At 44.5% G+C, this 20,297-nt stretch overlaps 1 protein-coding gene across 2 annotated transcripts in view; it reads left to right on the top strand.

Moving 5' to 3' along the window:
• Positions 1–5,407: 5,407 nt before the first annotated feature.
• The window catches only part of TGFBR2 (transforming growth factor beta receptor 2), a 94,609-nt gene continuing 79,719 nt past the window's right edge, over positions 5,408–20,297 (top strand). For both annotated transcript variants that reach the window (XM_004279680.4, XM_033405464.2), the window contains exon 1: positions 5,408–5,542. In XM_004279680.4, coding sequence (XP_004279728.1) covers positions 5,449–5,542 — 94 coding nt within the window. In that variant the 5' untranslated portion in view covers positions 5,408–5,448. The remainder of the gene's footprint in view (positions 5,543–20,297) is intronic.

The raw sequence follows: 20,297 nt of genomic DNA, 5'->3' as shown, positions 1-20,297 counted from the left end.
AATCCAATTTTGGAATAATGAGCATGTGGTACCCGTGGAACACCCATGAAGAGAGTTGAGTAGGCAATTGGAATAATGGTAGCTTAGGTGAGAAATCAGAGCTTGATAATTAGATTTGGAAATGATCATAGATTAGTGGAGTCATATAAATAGCTGTGTTCCCCAGGAGGAATGAGAGAAGGGGCAGAGGACAAACTTGATAAGAACTAGCACTGACCAATGAGTGGAAGAAAACAAACCTGTAAAGATACTGAGAAGGAACAGCTGGATAAGCATGTAGGAAATGGGGTGGACTAGTTTGCTAGGGCTGCCATTGCAAAATACCACGGACTCAGTGGCTTAAACAACAGAAATCTACTTCTCACAGTTCTAGAGGCTGGAAGTCTAAAGTCAGGGTATTGGCAGGTTTGGTTTCTCCGGAGGCCTCTCCTCTTGGTTTGTAGGTGGCCTCCTTCTTGCTGTGAGTTCACATGGCTTTTTCTCTGTGTATTCACAGCAGCATCCCTGGTGTCTCTTCCTCTCCTTATAAGGACATTAGTCACATTGGGTCAGGGTCTTACCTTCAAGTATAGTCATGTTGGGTAGGGCTTCAACCTGTGCATGTTGGGGGATACAGTTCAGTCCATACCATGGGGATACAATAGCAACATGGCAGTCAAAGGAAGGAGGTGACATGCTAGTATCCAAGGCACTACACAAGGAAGCTTCTGATTGAAATGTGCCCATGAGTTTTGCTGGTTGCAGACAAGGTGTGAGCTAAACAAAAGGACTTTCCACTGGACAAGGGGCTGCAGTGGCTGATTAATGAGTAAGAGACGAGGAAGCAATAGGAAAGGGTGGCCTGATCATTCCAGAGTCATCTCAAAATACTAGGGTGACCAGGCCCATCAACCACCTGATCAATTTATCCTAGAGTGGAGATTCCGGAGCTGGACAGGCCTCATTCACACCCAGGCTCTGGTCCTTACTAGCCCTGTGACCTTGGTCACATACTTAATCTCTCTAAACCTCAGTTTCTTAGCTGCCAGGTGAAGAGTAGAGTAGTATTGTGAGGACGTGCTCCAAAATGTTAAGGGATTGTCTTTGGGTGATAGGGTTAAGGATCCTTTTTATTTTCTGCCTTTGGCTTATCTGTATTTCAGACTTTTTCTACCTGAAGTTAACATACATTACTTTTGTAATTTAAAAAAGTTATGTTTTCTCCAGAAGAAACCATTCATGCTTTCTGTAAACGTGTGGCAGAATTGCAGTTTCTAAGAATATCTGTGATGAATTGCAAACAAGGAAATGGATTAGAGAAAGACTCATTTTTCCCTCTAGTGAAGACAAGAAACATACGTTGAGTACTGCAGGGCACAGAATGGCGTTCACAGTTGAGTAAACAATCTGTGCTTTCAAGGACTTTACAGTTAGTGAGGTAGAATTCCCCCAAATAAATGAGTAACGGTAATGCACTCCATGCCAGAACAGGACAAACATTAAAAAATAGGTTAAATAAACTAAATGCTTCTGGGGTTCTCCCTGGGGGAGGAGGGATGCCATTAGGCTGGAGGAATCACAAAATGTTTCCTGGAAGAGGTAGCATCCCGGATGACCTGAAAGGTGTGTGTGTGTGTGGAGGGGGTTCACACACACACACAGAACAGACAAATTCACTGTTGTCTCAGTGCTATTGGTCTGCTTCGCAGTGGAAGGAAAATTGGCCCAGAGATAAGGACGCAGAACGACCAGTTCACATGGAGAGGAATCTCCCTGTCCACTGCTTTAGTTGCCAGTAACCTCAACAGCCATATGTCAGAAAGTACAGGGGAGTCAAAAATTCTTGCCTCATCACAACCGGGAGATGCAGGGCTTACAATAACCACATTTTGATCCAGTCCAGTTGTTTTCTGTGTGTGTGTTCAGAGTTTGTAAAACTGGAAAAACGAAGATATTCAAGCTGTTTAACTTTCATTCCAGTTGGTTTTTATTGTTTTTCAATTTGATGAGAACTTAAAAATTACCTTCCTTGTTTTTCAAACCCTGAGTCACACTTTTATCTTTTTGTTTCCATCTGCAAAAGGCCCAGTTTTTGTGATTGTATCTTAACTGCCTAAGTGAATACACAGAAAATTATATTACGTTAAATATACAATTATATGTGAAGACCATGGCTTAAGGGTATCAGACTGCTCTTTCAGTGAGAATTCCTAAAGGAAGTTCATATTGACAAATTTGTAAGATTGTCAAATTGCAGTATATACGAGTTTACGTGTCTCTGATTGCACTTCAGTGCTTTTTGAAAGGTGAGTTTGCACTTGGCAATGCCAAAGTCAGACTCTCAGTTTCACAGGAGATTGAAGATGAAATTGGAAATATTAAAGGCAAGCAAAATTAAAATCAACATTAGTCACATATGATGACAGAGTCATATATGATGACAGAATCAAATACCTCGAACCTGGCCTCTAACAATGTAAAATATCTGTTCTTTGCAATAAATATAGAAAAGAAGGCCTTCGGGATCAATTGGGCATTTATTTGCCTCAGTGTTTCTGGGAGCAAGGAAGTGTATGTATACTGTCCAGAGGAACTTGGGTGAATTTAGAAAAAAAGAAAAACAAAACCAAACCACAGACTTCTCCATTTTTAAGAAAAGGAAGTAGTATGACATCATCCTCGACTAAAATCTAGCCTGTTTATATCTCAGTTTGTTAGGTAATAGAATGCCTTTTCCCGAGTTATAAAATAATTAGGATGATTAAGTACAATTTTCTTCTGAATCTTGATTACCTCATTCATTCATTCATCCAACATATGTCTATTAAACACCTATTCTGTGCCAGGTCCTGGGAATACAATAGTGAATGGAGGAAAACATATAATTCCTGTCCTCAAGAAATTTGGACTTGATTTGGGAAAAGGGAAAGGAGGTGTAGTAAGTGCTAAAAAGGAGAGGCATATGGTGCCAAGTGAACCCAGAATAAAATGTCTATTCAGGGACTTCGCTGGTGGTGCAGTGGTTAAGAATCCGCCTGCCAATGCAGGAGACATGGGTTCGAGCCCTGGTCCAGGAAGATCCCACATGCCGTGGAGCAACTAAGCCCGTGCACCACAAGTACTGAGCCTGTGCTCTAGAGCCCGAGAGCCACAACTACTGAGCCCGTGTGCCTAAAGCCCGTGCTCTGCAACAGGTGAAGCCACCGCAACGAGAAACACGTGCACTGCAACAAAGAGTAGCCCCCACTCGCCGCAACTAGAGAGAGCCCGTGGGCAGCAATGAAGACCCAACACAGCCAAAAATAAATAAATAAGTAAATAAATAAATTTTTTTTTTAAAAAAGTCTATTCAGGGAGGTCAGGGAAAGCTTGCCCATCAAGGAAGTCATGATTCACCCAAGGAAGACCAGGAGAGGGCTGGGTAGAAGGAAGGACAGAGGAAGGGAAGTGTGCCCCGGGGAAAGGGGGGAGGCTCTGTGTGGGAGGAACACAGGGGTGCATTCTAGGAATGTGGAGATCCTCTCATTGGGAGAGGAGAAACCCAAGGTTACAAGAGAGGAGGGGCTCAAGGCCCCTTCAAGGATCTCATTTCTATCCTCTGTCTCAAGAGCAGTGGGAAGCCATCAAATGATTTCAATAGAAGGGTTGGTATAATCAGGTTTGCCTTTTGAAAATTTGACTTTCGCTAGGTTTTGAGAAATTGAGTGAAAAGGCCCAGAATGGCCCTGATTGGGGGTGAGTGGCTGGGAGACTCCTGCTCAAGGGGTGGCGGTGGCATGGGCAGGGCCTGTGGAGGAAATGGAGAGAAACAGATTTTGAACTCAACTTTCCTCCTTTGCTCAAGTGGCTTTGGCAAGGAGGTTGGTGGGAAGGAAGATGCCCAACCCTGATGATTTCACCCCACTTCCTGCATCCTAAATTCAAGAGCTAGGAAGTGGTCTTTTCCTAAAAGTCAGCTTCTGTGCTGGGTGGAACAATGGTGACAAGACTTAACTTCCAGGATCAAGCAAAAGAACTCTCAGATTGACAGGGAAGATTTCAGGGGTTGGGTTTCCAGGGAGAGCTAGTTTGCCTTTACTCCCAGTAAGCCTGGCCACCTGCCTCTGCAAACAAGCTTTGTCTCAGATAAAGGAGTCTATTGTGTAACCTGCTGGAAGATCTCCTGACCAGAGAGAGGGCTGTACTGAATCTAACTCTTTGAGGGGGCTGGAAGTAGGATGAGCATATGAGTCAATATCCAGCCAAGACACATGGGAAAGAGACAGGGAGTTCTGTTAATAATTCAACTTTGAAACAGATGTACACTAGGATAGTTTGGGGGCAAACCTGGTCACCTTAGCAAGAAGGGAAAGTTGAAAGTTCGTCCTTTGCTCCCACCGATGTCCCCTTTTGCAGGGGAGGGGCTCAGAGTTCTGTCCCTTCACAGGCAGTGTTGGAAGGCAAACTCTGGCACTTAGCTGACTCCCAGGCCACTTTTACTTTCACACTTTCTGCCATACCTGATACATTCTGAAGATAACATTTCCCATTACCATTATCACTCTGTGATGGCTTATTGTTTATAATTGCTCACTCAGTCACCCCCCAGGAAGAAAGAGGCAGCTCAAAATGGGAGGCACCACCCAAGAGCCTATCAGAAATGCTGCCTCTTAGATGTACTGAAGCAGAATCTGCATTTTAACAATATTTTCAGGGGGTCCATGAGCACATTAAAGTTTGAGAACAGACTTCTGGACTTCCACCTACAGTAAAATAAACATTTTACAATGTGATGGTTTAGGCATACACAACTGAAACAAAGTTTAATGAGGAAATACTTTTACTGTTTTACTTGAAAAAAAAAAAGTGCTCACAACTCAGATTTCAGCATCCACTCTTGGGTCGCCACTTGGAGTTTGAAAACCAGCTCTGAAGCACTTAGGAACAGCCCGAAGAGGGTTGTGGGGAAGGGGAGGATGCTGGTGGGGGTGCTTTGGAGAGCGCAGACACTCTCTGCGTTGAGTGACTTTCTGGAACGTGTGCACTTAGTGCTCCGTAGTCAGTCTTCGGAGCGGGAACGCGCGAGGCCGCTGAAAGTTTGCCAAAGCCCCGGAGGGGCCGGTCCCGGGGACGTGATTGGCAGCTGCGAGGGAGGGCGAGGACCGGGAGCCGAGACGGGGAGCAGGCTCGGGGCGGCGAGAGGTCCTGCCCAGCTGTTGGCGAGGAGTTTCCTGTTTCCCCCGCGGCGCCCGGGCGAAGTCGTGAGTCACTCGCGCGCCCGGCCCGACGACACTCCGCGCGCGCACCCGCCGGCCGGGCCGGCCTCCCGCGCAGCTCCCCTCGGCCGCCGGGCCCCCCGCGCCTCGCCCACCGCCACCCTCTGCGGCGCCACATCTGGCCGCACCGCTGCTCCGCGCGGGTCCGCAGGGCGCGGCGCGGAGGCGCGGCGTGCGCGCTCGGGCCGGTCTATGCGGAGCGGCGGGGGCTGCCATGGGCCGGGGGCTGCTTGGGGGCCTGTGGCCGCTGCACATCGTCCTGTGGACACGCATCGCCAGCACGATCCCGCCTCACGTTCCCAAGTCGGGTGAGTGGCCCCCGCCCGGGCTTGGCGCCTGGGTCCCCGGGGCCCCGCAGGGCTGCGCTTGACAGTCGACCCGGGAGGCGGGCGGAAGCCGGGACGTGGCCCCGGTGCCCGCGCCCCAGCACCCTGCGCTGGGACGGGTACGTTTTTCTTTCCAAAGACCAGGAAAGTGGTCTCGGCGGGGGCGCGGGGCGCGCCCGGCCCCCTTTGTGCGGGCAGGAAGGGCGCTGCGTCCCGGGCCGCCCCCACCCCCGGAAAGGGAAGTTTGAGAAGTTGGTGATCGGCGGAGGCAGGACGCGGCCCGGGCGGCCTCCGAGCGAGCGGCGGGCACACCTGGTCCCCGGCCCGGGATCGCCCAGTGCCCCGAAAGGGCAGGGCCCCCATCCTCAGCTCTTGCCCAGGGCCACATGCCCGCGGACCGGCTTTTTGGCCCGGAGTTGCTGTAGCAAAGTTTCAAGGAGAAAAGCGATTGCCAAAGGAAACTTGTCTCGCTCCACTGCGGGCTGGCGTGGATGCGGCAGGGAGTGGGGCTTGTCAGGTGGAAGGCGGAGTATTTACTGAGTGCCTGCTAGGCGCTAGGTGCTGGAGATGTTGCCTGGAGCAGGACAGCCCCGTCTTGCGGGCTTGAAGGTTCTGTGCAATTGTTTGGTGGAAATGAAACGGAAGGGTTAAAATCGTAAATCCCCCTGCCCACCTGATCTTGGTGTCTAGGAGGTTTTGAGGGGAGAAAAATGCAGGAATTGAACTCTTAAGTATTTGTTATGGAAAGTACCGAACCCCTGAGACCTTAAAAGTTAGAAATTTTGTTAGCTCTTTGCTACAGAACTGAGAACCTGCATCTGGGTTCTGGTAATGGAGTCTTTGGAGTTTTGGGACCTTTCTGGGCCTCAGTCTCCTCATCTGTGAAAGGACATGGTTAGATTTGGATCATTTTACATTCCCTTCATCTTTAACATCTTTTGTTTCTCTACTCCTTTTTGGTAACTTGGAGATGCCTTGTGTGGATTTGGGAGGATCTGACAGTCCCCGTCACTCTGAGGCACACATTCTGTTTACCAAGGGCCAGACTTAACCTTTGGTCTTGTCTAAAAGAAATATGGACCAGTTTCTACATGGGACATTTCACAGTTCTTGAAGTGGATTGAAAAATTTTAAAAGTTATATTTTTTTTACTGAAGGTGGCATGGAGATGGGAGTTTTTAAGATAGTGAGGAAAGACTATTGTAAACAAAAAAATCCGACACAGATTTGAGTTCTACAGTTTAATAAAGTTCCACTGTTTCATCCTTGGATGCTTTCTTACTTTGCAGTACCAGAATGTTCGACTCTCTGATTATACACCAAACTCTTAAGAACTGAGTTATATTTTGCTAGTATTTTAAACGGCACCCTTAATTTTCAGTGTACCTTAAAAATCGTTAAAACTTTTGTTTCAGATTACGAAAGAAGGAAATTAGTGGGCCCTGATTCTGTTAGTCTTTGCTTAGGAGGATAAGATTTATGATTTGCAAATTCCAGACTCAGTAGTTCATGAGTCAGTCTCAGTTCATCTATATACACACTTTTAAACAATTAGCTTAAAAGCCAACTGGCTTTTTATTTGGGCTTTTAGACAGTATTACAAAACCCACAGATTTCATATTTTTATGGAATTAAAGCCACAAAATGGTTGAACTAAGGAATCATTTTGGATTGGTATTCATGTGAAATTACATTTTGAAGATAGTTGAAGGTCAAAGGTAGCTATAATGGAGGTGGGAAACCTAATTCCACTTGCATTTAATTTTCTATGGAAGTAAATGGTTTCAGGATTTTCCTAACGTAATTGGTAATCTGTCACTACATTTTTCAAAATATCTTAATGCATGGTAAGATAAGAGGAAATGAGATTGTTCACAGCCTTCTCTTTGGTTACTTAAAAAATCCATCTTATATTTAGTATATTGACAAGTGAGCCAAGGACTTCAGTATAAGAGCAAACTTCACTAAGGTACATACTTAAAGGTATTTTAGTTTTTGTTTTTGACTTAGTAGATTCACTCTTCCTAAATGCCTGAAATTAAGTAATTGCTCTTTGGGGGAAAACTTTAAATGTTTGAAAACTCTTCAGATCTGAAAAATATAACTTTTGCTTTTCAAATACCTAACAGGAGATCCTTGTTGAGGACTCACTGTTGTTTAAAAGTGTTGTAGAGATAAATTTCTTTCCCCAAATCACCGCTGATTTTGTCAGGGTTCTGGAAACTGCTAGGTCCAGAATTTGATCTTTGGTCTATTTGCTTTTGTTCCCAGAAAGCACATGTTTCACCTCTAGGCCATTTATTTTTAACTAGTTATGGTTTCTATAAGATACTCATCACATTTTGGATTCCTTGCCTTTATTTATTTATTTATTTATTTTTGGCCACATTGGGTCTTCGTTGCTGCGCGTGGGCTTTCTCTAGTTGCGGCAAGTGCGGGGGCTACTCTCTGTTGTGGTGTGCAGGCTTCTCATTGCGGTGGCTTCTCTTGTGGAGCACGGGCTCTAGGCGGGCGGGCTTCAGTAGTTGTGGCACGCGGGCTCAGTAGTTGTGGCACACGGGCTTAGTTGCTCCGCGGCACGTGGGATCTTCCTGGACCAGGGCTTGAACCCATGTCCCCTGCATTGGCAGGCGGATTCTTAACCACTGTGCCACCAGGGAAGTCCCTCCTTGCCTTTTTTTCAAGGTAGCACCCCACCTTGAAATGATGAGTCCTCATTGCTGTCTGTGGAGCCAGCATACCTGCTACATGGTCTGCATTTCAGTTTTCAACACAACTTTAAAAAATTTTCTTTTTTTAACCATATTTTTCCAATTAAGAATGACACTTCATTGGTGCCATTGCAGAAAGTGACCATTACCCATTCTTTCTTCTCAACAGTATCTATAGAATGTCACTTTTTGCCAGGCAGGAGGCTCAGACCTGGAAACAGTATTCTGAGTGAGTAAGACAGGTCTGGTCTTTGCCTCCATTGAGTCTAACATATGGGGGGTGTGTTGAGGCCCAGAGAAGGATGTATATTTTAACCCTGTGTACTTGGAAGCATTATTGACTCTAGACCCCTTTGTCAAAAGCCCACTCTGTTGGGTGTTGAGTGTTTCCTTCCATTCCCTCCACTGTCCCTCTGAACGTGTTTTTCATTGATCTATTGTTTTCTGTGCCTGCCTTATTCCGGGCCCCCAGTTGGGCCACCTCACTTTTGTTCAAGCTGCTGTCTGTCTGGAACTCCTGCTACCCTGGATAATTTAGATTCATCTTTTAAGACTTGACTTAAGTGTCATTCTTAAGCAAACCTGCTTTCAACGCCCTGGGTGGAGCTATAGGTTCCCTCCTCCCGGGGACAGGCCTCTCTTTTCGCTGCTAACAATAGTAAGGCAGAATTATGATGAGACTCCCTTACCCATTCTCTCAAAGGCACTGGGTTTGATGAGACTCCCTTACCCATTCTCTCAAAGGCACTGGGTTTGTCCCACTCATTTCTCTGTCTCCAGGGTCTGTGGCAGTGCCTGGCATATCACTTAGCACCCAGGAAATGCTGAGCTGAACCTCCATTCATCCTCCTAGAGGCACTGCAAGTCAGTCGAGCATTTCCACAACCAGGCAGTCACTATTTATTGGGTGTTTGGTCTGAATGGTAAAATCTTTATTGAGAATAGTTTAGCTTTGATCTCAATCGGCAATTTGGCTGTTTTATACTGTGTTGTTGGTTCTTTTATTCTGATGACCTATGGAAAAAGATGACAAACATGTCAGCTTCTGACAGACATGATGGAAAGCTGCTAGAAGTTTTCATCCAACCTCTTTAGTTGTACACTTGAATTCATGTAGGGCATTCAAAGCCATTGCAAAACTTTTTCAGTCTTACCAAAGACATTTGCCAGTGAATACTGAATCTTCTCTCTCTCTCTTTTTTTTTCTAGAAGGTTGTTGAAATGAGACTTTCATTAAAAATGAAGTGCCGAAATCTAAACTTAGCTTTGAAGTTTCTTTTTTCATCAGGGTCTTCTGTTTTGGTTTATAAGCAGTGAAGTGAGTTGGTCTAAGGGAAGTGCAGCCCTGGGGCAGCTGCTATCTGCAGAAGAGCAGTGTGGCTATTATTTAGGTCTGATGCAAACCACCGAAACAGTTTAAAATAGGGTGTGGAGGAAAAGTGCTTCCTGGCTACAGCATGGCATTATTTAGCCAATTTCCACAGAAAAGCATCACTCTGTCACCTTGTTGGCTTCTGCCCTCGGGGGCCTTCTGTACAGCTTCAGCAGATTAACTCATGATTTTCAGTAGAAATGATTTAGCAGATAGGTATTAGCAGCAAGAATGCTCACCATTTGTTTTGCACTCCTTCTTTCCCTTGTAATATGTTGCTTCCTACCTACTTGTGGCTTCTGACCAAGGTGGGATAACGATGATTCTCCTTCTTGCCTGGCATGTCATGAGGGTTGGGAAGCCAAGCAGGGTAAGTTGGCTCATCTCAAGGACACGTGGGGAGAAGGGAGAAGTAACATTTGAGAACCTGTTCTGAGCCAGCCGCCTGACATTATTATCTAATTTAATCCTCAGAAGAAACCGACAAGATAATTTTCATTACCTCTATTTTATAAATGGAGAAGATAGAGTCTGCACAAAGCAACTTGACGTTTGCCTCTTTGTGTGTGTGTGTGTGTGTGTGTGTGTGTGTGTGTGTGTGTTTTCTAACCTTGTCTTCCTTGTGTTCTGCTCGGCCCTTTTCCCTGGTATATCTGTGTGTATGTGTGTTGGGATGGAAGTTAGGGAGTGAGTAAAGGGATATCGTATTCAAGAAAAGGGAACTTACCATCTAATATCCATTCAATGCCCCTGAGGTCATGATTTGCTTTGCTTGCATGATCTACCTCCTTCCTGATTGTCATTGTCCTACCGAAAATCAGGATAAGGTAGAGTCTCTTTGACCAAGAAAACTCTGCTGTTCCTAGTCTGATAATTGCGTCTTGGTGGTGGGACCCACTGCCGGTGACCTGTGCCTTGACCATTGACAGCAGCTGGACATGTGCTGTTTTCAGAGATATATACTGGCAACCCCAGATTCCAGGCATGTAGGACCAGCGTCTGTGTACAGATCTCGAACAGCTGCTGGGGAGGGTGGGAAGAGTAGAATTTATCCAGTATCACAAGGGGGATGATTTTGAAGAGTAGAATTTATCCAGTATCACAAAGGGGGATGATTTGACTTTTAGAAAACTTGTAGGTGGTTAATATTCTTCTCCTCCCAAAAGGATCTGTCTTTTATTTGCCATCATCAGCTTTTTAGGTCTTGGCACTCAACATGGAGCAACTGCCTCCTTGCCTGTGGTCCATTTAGGATCTCCTGCTTGGCCTCTTTAGGGTTTCCTAGCGTCTGTGTTTTGTTCGCAGGGCTGAAGCTGTAGATCATTAGAATGGACTTAGCTCAGGGCAACTGCATGTGATGGGTGAGATTGTATCTGGGGAAGGCTGCCTGCTCTCAAGATAAGCGGCTGTTTTTTATTTTTGCTCTTTTCTGATGAGATATCCCCCCCCCCCAATTTTTCTGCTCAGTTAAAATATAGGCCTAGTGTACGAGCAAACGGAGCCTCTGCCCTGGGATTTAGAGGGCACTGCTTTTATTGTTCTCTGTTCAGCCCCTGTTATGGGGTGAGGAGACTCCTGGGCCTCTGAGTCCAGAGTCTCCCCTTTATAGATCAGTTTCAGGTACCTGGAAACCCAAAATATGCTGTTCGGATGGCTGTGGACCAACTTTTACAGCCTACATAGACCTTTGGACCCATCTTCGTGAGGGCCTTTGTAGCCACTGGTCTATGGGCCTGAGGGGTGGCGAAGGGACAGCCGTGTATGTGTGGGGTGTGGGGGGGGTGTGAGTGTTAAAACTTGGGTGTTTTACATGTCACAAGGTCCCTCTTGGTGCCAGATGAAGCAGCCAGTGGAAAGAGGAAGGTAGATTGTTGGCCGGGTTTGGGACAGTGTTTCCCCAGTTCCAGGGCTGGTCTCTGAGCAGGTCAAGAGTTTGAAGTTGAACTTGGTCTTTTCTAAGATGTTATGGAGGTGCATTTGTCAATCAAGGTAGAAGGATAAAACCTACTTTATCGAACGGTTTGTCAGTGTGATTTATAACTTTCAATATTCTGACCTGTGGTCTGTGGGCCACCATTTGTCCCCCCGCCCTGGGTCTTCCAACACTGGAGATTGATCTGCACCAACAACACACCTTTGCAGAGGTGTTAGGTACAAAATTAGTTATTGTTGATTATATCATATTTTCCCTGGAGTAGAGAAATTGCTCATTAATGAAAAAGCTAAGAGTTTGGCTGTAATCATAGTGGTGTATTTCCTTGGGGAAATTCAGTTTTTCATGGCTTGTCTTTTCCTGCAGGAAACTTCAGCTATATTCATTTGACTTGTTCTATCCAGGATTTCACTTACACAGTTTCTTTAAGATTTCCCAGTGCCTTGGTTGCATTTCCTCTGGGTATTGGGAACATGAGGCCTTCTCAAGCCTTCTTAAGGCCTTCTCAAGCCTTTTTAAGGAAACAAGAATATCAGAACAGATAAAGAAGTAAAAAGCTGTTAAGATACTATACAAGGTATAGGATTGTGAAAACTGCGTTGCAGGGAGCTGGGGGCTTGGCAGAACAGCCATGAGTGTCTTTGAAGGAAAATACAGAGTCAGGTTCGTATTTTCAATATTTGCCACTTTATCTGTTAAAGTTGTAAATCATCATGGAGGATTTATTGGCTGTGGCAGGAAATTCACTCTGCTGCTCTGTGGATGCCTGCTGGTGATCCTAAAACTCTGCAGAACTTGCCTATGGAAGGAGACGACAGTGGCTCATGCCGCTCTGAATGGTGTTAATATCTCGAGGAAGCTTCACTCGAGAGATTTTGTGGGCAGATTTCCTGATAATGCATAGTAATGATTGTAGCTGCACTAACTGCTGCTGCCTGGACCATGTTGAGCGCTTCACGTGTATTATTTAACCTCCAAACAACTCTACAAGGTCGGCTTTATGATGCTTATTGTAAGTCCTCTAGAGATCAGGGAAATTAAGGCCACTCAATTAGCAAATGATTAGGCTGGGGTTGAACCCGAGATGGTCTGGTTTGGGGACCTAGACCCTAAGTGCTAGGCTCTACTGGACCAGGCCGCCTCGATTGATACAAACCACTTCTCCATTATAGCGTGGGTGCTGGGAGACTCTAGGGGTTAAGAGAAATAATGGTGAGATCCAACATTTTTCTAAGGCTTTGGTGTTTTTCATATGTTATCCCATGTAATTTCTTTAGGTAAATAAAGTAACATTTGATGCATACACCAGGTGGTCAAATGTTAGGCCTGTCTTGTGATCTTGATGGAAAAATGAAGTATACACATCAGGTGATACAGTCCTGGCTGAATCATGCCATAGTTATGCCATCAAGGAATTTAGTAGGTATTCTGAATAGAACAGGCACTTTATTCGGAAGAATTGGGGGAATTCAAGGATGCATAAGTAGGTGGGGGTTATATATGGTGTGCCAATGTGGATTTACCATGATGTGGATGGAACCTCAAGGCTTCTTCCTGCTGCAGGCCCCCCTTCTGGCTCTGGGAGGGGCCCTGGCAATGTGGTTAATGAGTGTTATCAAGGTAGAGAATATTTAAGATATCTTGCGATGCCCTGAATATTACAGCTCACCTGTAAAAGCAACTTCATAGGGGTTTTCCCAAATTTAGAGGCAACCCAAAACATTTATATGACATTACTTATAATGAGTTATGAAGCTGGAAAAAACTTCCAAGTTATCTCAAGAATAAATTTACAAATTCTGATCAACAGTTCTAGAGGAAAGATTGAATTATTTTAAATTTTCTCTAAAGAGAATATCATGAAATATCATTGGTAGAGGTGATCAAAGAGAATGTAACCAAAAAATGTAGCAATAGTATTTCAGAGGTGTATCAGGCAGTTAATTAATAAAAATATTTTTCTTTTAACTTTTATATTTGTGGTATCTGCAGCTTCTTAAAATTTGTAATGTGTAAGATGCCACTCTAAATATTCTCTTTCATACCTAAATTTCTATTCTTAATTTTTATATTCTTTTTCTTAATGAGTGCCCCTGAAATTTATAAGCTTCGACTTCCACAAGACCTGACTACATGCCTAATGGCGGGATTTGCTGGTTGGCTTAGAAAATAAATTCAAAGTCCTCCGCACCCCCAACCCCATCCAAATACTCTGGAGTCTGCATTGTTACATCACCAAACCAAAGCGTTTTTTTTCCTAGTCTCTTCATCATTTTCCTAGTTTAGAGGCCCCATACCAAACAGAAGAGAAGTTGCAGCTATGTAATTATCGCAAAACCTTGATCTTGAATGATCTAATCCAGCTCTGACCCTTAGTTTGAGATTAAGAATCTGCCTCGGAGACAGCTGGTGAAGATTAAACCCTGTCATACTGGCAGTCAAGGTGTCTGGGGGACCTGGTTACCTCCTTTGGTCTCCCTGGGTCTCATTTTTCTTCTGTGTATAGTGACAAGCACTGAACTAGATGAGATTTTTAGCTTTTTATGTTCCAAAATGTTTCATTCTGGATGTTAGTAAAGCAAATCATTGTTGTTGGCTTAGAAAGCATAATCCTTAGCTAATCAAAAATAGAAAACTATCGAACGTCATCACAGGTTGGAACTAACAAATACCACAAACATCCAATTGGAGTTTGTTGGAGACAACTGCTGTTTAAAAAAGAAACAGAAGCCACGTTTATTTTGAAATGTCCCTAGTGCAGGTGCCTGAGCAGACATCCTCACTAAAGAGCATGTTTACTGCAGCTCCCACTTTCTCCTTGCTGAAGAAAGGCTGTCTTGGTTTGGGTGGGAATACCATTTCTCTCTGGTTAATTGCAGTGTTTGCATCCTCTCCTTTCTTTGAGCTGGTGAGAATGTCTGTGAAGCGTTTTCCTAAGTTAGAGAATTATGAAATGCTTTGCTATGTCTAGGAAAAGAGAGAAAGCCCTAAAGGAGCTTCTATGTTTTTTTGGGAAAAGAAAGGAAACTTGTCTGAGTATAGTCTTGTCTTGCCTTTCAAATATTTCTCCACCTCTTTTCTTAAAATATTCTCAGAAAAGACAGAATTTGCTCCAGATTGGCAGTTTTCAGACTGCTGTTTTAGGCAGGGGAGTAGCTGTGAGTCCTATAGTCGCATTTCTGTATAGTCAGCAGTGGAGGAATCTTCTAACTATTGCTTTGAATGACGGTCTTGTTGTTACAGCTCACGTTTATGTTTTATTCTCTAAAACCCATAGTATTAGGCAAAAAGAAAAAAAAAAAAGAGAAAGACCATATGTGAAAAGGGACAAAAACACCCAAAAGTAACATTTTGTATTCACTATTCTGGAATCCCTTGAAGTTCATTGTTCGTAAAATACTTTCTAACACTCTCAACACACCCTGGGCACTCTTACTTTCATTCTTATAATTTCTTTCTTGTCACCTCTTATTTATTCTAATCAGCAGCGGGCCAACCAGCCTTTTCCTCTGTTGCCCTCTTCTGTTTTCCATCGCCTCCCCTTGCAGCCCTGCTGGCTCTACTTTCTCACTCTCCAGGAGCCTCACTCTCCTTTTCACATCTACTTTTTATGACTTATAGTATGCCTTGAGGCCCGAATCTTGAGCTCAAAAATGATGCCTTTCTACCATGCCCTGATAACAGCAACTAAAGATGCTCCAGTACTTTACTACTCAAAGGGTGGTCCAGCCGCCAGCAGGATCAGCATCACTGAGGGTTATGGGAAATGCAGAATGTTGGGCCCCTCCCCAGACCTACTGCACTGAATCTGCATTTTAACAAGACCCCCAAGTGATTCGTGTGTGCATCGAAGTTTGAGAAGCACTGTTGTAACAGCATGAAAACCTTTCCACAGGGGTGTCAAGTGCAGAGATTTCAGTGTGTCAGATCAGACTTGTTTCTGTCACTGAGGAAGAGGATAGCTGCCCATTTTATGAAGGTGCTTCGATTCCTCCTCAGCTACAGGGCCCATTTTAACTGGGGGTAAGTAATGCTTTAAGGCTAGCAGGAGAGAGATTTGCTGAGGGCAAGTCAGTTAATGAGTGGGTTTTAACCCGTCTCTCTTCCCAAAGCATCCTTCTTGGCTGCTTCCTCCACTGACTGTGCCTTGACCACCAAGTGTAGCTCCCAGGAATCCTTTTCTCTGCTGAACTCACACCATTCATCATGTTTACTCCTTAGGTGTTTAATCACAGACCACCTTGACACCTGTAGGCCTTAAATCCGTTTGGAGCTATTACACCTCGGCATTGCTTAAAATATGTCGCACTCCCTCGTATACAAATGATGTCTCCAATAAATTACTGAATTAATGTCACGTTTTTCAGGAAGTGGTTCTACTTTTCAACATTAAAAAAAAAAATCTTCTTTTGTCTTGAGAAAGTTATTTGGTCAGTGCTCAGTGAGGACTCAATTTTTCTTGAATCTTTCAACATTAATTTTAGACTGTTCTGAGAGCCCCACAGCTGGCTTTCTCACTGATGAGCTTCTGTATTTTACTCAACATAAGGCCATGTTTGCCCCTCAGTTACTTTTGTCTTCAAGAATTATGGGTCCCTGTCAGTTGCAACAACCGGTTCTCACAACTACTTTCTGATTTTTCCAAATAATTTTATTTTCTGACTTTTTTTTTTCTTTTGACATCTTACTTGGCAAAAAACAAAGACAGAAAACACTTCCCATTGCAACCTGGTCTCATGTTGCTTCCTGTTCCATCAGATCTCAACTTATTTATCAGAATAACTTTCAAATTTTAATACCTAGAGTCTCTTAATCAGACATTATTTACAACAGGAACACAGTTACAGGAAATGCATTTTTGCTCTTAAATTATGCTACCACAGTGCAAGTCTGAACTCCTGTTTTCTGTCATCTGTAAGGATCTCCTCGTTGGTTTCTGCCCACGGACACCCTTCATCTCTTCAATACACAATACGTCGCCATCAGTTAACTCTGCCCCTCAGGTGTCATGTTGAATAGGTGACCTGCGGGAAGCCTTCTGTGGATCCTCTCCATGGATCCTAGGTGATTGCGTGGCCCTTGTTTCCTTTTTGAGGTCAGGGCTGCACCCCTGGCTCCTAGGACACAGAGAAGGACCCCAGCATAAGTTAGATCACGGGAGGCCTGGATGGTGCCAGCCTCTCCCCCAGCCCCCTTTCTGACCTCGTGCATCCTCAGGCCCTGGTTTTACTCAGCTTTTCTAACCTGTGACCCTTCTGCTCCCCACGATTTTCCCATTCTCTCTTCATGCCCTACAGCACCTTTGTTCCTTTGAACCAACGCTTGGCCGAACCCCACTTCTTCTGTCAGGTCTGCAGTTGGATTTGTCCTATTTCTCCCCTTCACAGCCTCTCCATCAGGCCTGGCTTCCTCTCGGGCGGCCCTGGTGGGAAGCTCCCTGTGGCTGGACGTGTGTGTGTTTTAACTCCCTTCCTAGAAGGAAAGCTCTTTGAGGGAGAACAGTCTGTCTGATTCTTCCCTGGCGCTCAGCATGCATTGTCACTAAAAGATTGTTGCTGTTTGGAATTCGTTGCTTTTAAAGGCCAGGGACAGTGCTTATAAATCCAACATGGCGGTGACAAGATTTTTTTTTTTTTTGCTAGACTGCCTGCCTTTCCCCCAAGTGTGTCGTCAAGGGCTTTGTTATTTATAGCCACGTGTGGTGGTGTGTGAGAGAACCATGGGCTTGTGGGAAATCTCGAACGTTCTGATTTGTGTAAGTTGTTCTTTACAGTGGAGGTTTTCTGTGTGTTCAGCCTTTATTTTCTGTGAATTCAGGGGAGCTGCAGTCTGGGGGTGTGGAGGGCTGTTGTTTTTCCATCCATCACAGCCTGCCTTTGATTCATTTATGTTCTTGTGTGCATCTTTTAGAGGGCTCAACGTGTTATGACCACAGAGGCCAGGAAAAGTCAGAAAGCAAATCATACCACCTGACTTGCGACGGTTTTTTTTGTTTTGTTTTGTTTTTTGGGTTTTTATTGCCAGTCCTGCCTTTCATTTTCTGACTCGTAGGTTATCTCCTGTGTTGGGATGGCTGGAGAAGGGGCCGTTGAATAGAGGGGTATTGGGGCAGTGGAGAGCGGCTGAAGACATCTTTCCACCTGCCTGATGCAAAACATCCCATATACAGGGGGACTCCTGGTTGCACTTTTGGGAAAGCCCTGGTAAAACAGCGCGTGCTCAGGAGACTTAGGTAGGAAGGCTGCCTTAGATGGGCGCTTAATACGGATGGGTCTCCAAAGAAGGCCTGGAAGGTCTCAGCACCTCCATCACTGTGGTCTCCACAGCCCCCTGCTGTCTAGACTCCATCGCTAGTGTGCTTCCTGGGTCAGCACGGCTTCCAGACACGTCTCCCCTCCTTTCCAGCTGAGTCATCACGCCTGAACCCTCCTCTGTGGAAATTCTGGGGCAGACTTCATAAAATTATGTAGACATGCATTAGCAATGCCCTCTCTGCTTTATCCATGGGGGAAAAGGAGGCGAAATAAGAAATTTGTGTCTTAATATTTCTGTGGCACTGACTAGGCAGAGAATACGTTGTTTCTGAATTTTATTTTATTAATTTTTTTATACAGCAGGTTCTTTTTAGTTATCTATTTTACACACATCGGTGTATACATGTCAGTCCCAATCTCCCAATTCATCCCACCACCACCCCTACCCTACCACTTTGCCCCCTTCGTGTCTATACGTTTGTTCTCTACATCTGTGTCGGCAGACAATACTTTTAATTTGATGTACTGTTGGTGAGCTCTCAAAACTGTTGAAAACATGAATCTTCCAAGATTTTGATGGTGGTGTTGGTGGGGATGTTTGTGGCAATTATAGAATCACTTACATTTATTCAGCACTTTGCAAAGCAGTTTGTCAAACTCAGAGTGTTTCCTGTTACCAGTTTGTGAATGAAATGTGTCTTGTGTCTTCAGGGCCCAGGAGGGAATCTGGTTTCTTAACAGTTCAGTGGTTACTTCTTGAATAACTGTTGGAGCTCCAACGAACTTGAACCCCCTCTGCTCTAAGCCTATTGGCTTTGCTTTTCTTTTGTGTAAAAGCAATGGACTGAATGTTAGGTGTCTATGTTACTTGTGTTCTGCCAGTCAAAGCAGTTTTGTTCTTCTCTGTATGTCTTTATTTATACATTTAGCTTTAGGTTCTGGAAAATGAAGCCCCAGACAATACCTGACCTCTGATACAATGGTCTGTTTTGATGATGACCCATACTCTAAAATAATTTATGTTCAGGAGAGTTTTTGGAGCAAGCCCCTGAAAAGTCTTAGCACTTTTCTTAAATCATCTTCCCAGGTTACACAAGAAGCCCATGGAAGCAGACATGGCCATCATGCTTTCTCAGTTGAAGAGTCTTGAAGTTATAAGAAAACCAAGAGATGAGTGAGGGTGGATAGTTGAGGACTGTGCTGGTTGAAAGCAGCCGCATAAACCTCAGGACACTATGGGCTTGCGTGCCTTTTATCAGCAGTGACCAGGGCTGCAGTGGAAGGACCCTATTTCAGCGAACATTTCTGCCAACCACCCTCTGGTGCTTATCTCTTGGGAATGTATACTGTGTCTTTCATTGTTAAAATAGCCGTTAAATGAAAATTAAAAGCACAACAAATGTTGTAAAACTAGTCATTTACTTACTTGTCCAGGCAAATGGAAAACTAGTGCCAGGGAACCAGAAAAGAGAAGTGATTTGAATAACTTTACTATAATTGAGACTGATGGGGGAAAGAACACCAGTGGAAAAAATCTAGTCAGATAACTTTGAAGAAAACATATTGACCATGTCTGATGATAATAGTTTTTTAATAATCCCATACGTTCATAGAGTGCTTTGTTACCTGTAAAACACTTTCCCTTGCCTGTCACCTGTAACCTTGGAAACAACCCTCTGAGATGAGTCTAGTAATCCCATTTGACATACATGGAAACGGAGGCCCAGAAAGGTGAAACCACCCGAGGCATCATAAAGTATCATTTGTCTTTTCATCATTTTACTGTTTTTAGTCATTGTATTCCCTCGCCGCTTAATATCTAAGTAAATATAAGATCAAAACTCTGGTCCCATTGTGTTTTTATGTTTCCGTAACTGAATTGCAAAAGAGGGGATGGAAGGGTTGGCATCAGAAGCCTCGTTGTTTTGCCTTGAACCTGAGAAGCCGCATTTAGGACTGGAGCATTACCTTCTGCCAGACATTTCTTTGAGGGTTTTGTCCACCAGTCTTACTGGAGTTCAGACTGTGTCGTGAGTCATTTTCTTTTTCCCCTTTTCTTGTGGGGACAGTTTCTCTTTTAAACACCATGCGGTCTGCTTTCTGAGGGTCATGTCACCATTGTCAGGAGGCAGATGTTGCCATTTATAAAAACCTGTGGCCATTGCCCCAGTCCTGTAGGTTTGCTCTTCCCCAGAGCTTCGAGGTGCATGACATGGTCAGGGATATGGGGGTCTTTACGTAGGAAGGCCCAGAGGTCAAGGACTGTCTGGGGTTCCTTCACAGATCTTCTTAAAGATGGATGTCTGAAAAAGATGGAGGGGACAACAGGATTGTGTAGACTGGCAGAACACGAGTGACATTAGACATGTAATGTTTAGTCAAATTGCTTTGATATTAAAGAAGTTATACCTTGAGGAGTAGCGAAGACTGTGCCTGTGACTGTGACATTTTGAAAGGATTTGGTAAA

The sequence above is a fragment of the Orcinus orca genome, chromosome 10, assembly GCF_937001465.1.
Source record: "Orcinus orca chromosome 10, mOrcOrc1.1, whole genome shotgun sequence".
NCBI classification, from domain to species: domain Eukaryota; kingdom Metazoa; phylum Chordata; class Mammalia; order Artiodactyla; family Delphinidae; genus Orcinus; species Orcinus orca.
Note: the sequence above shows the minus strand (reverse complement) of the source record. Positions and strands in the feature narration are given on the sequence as shown.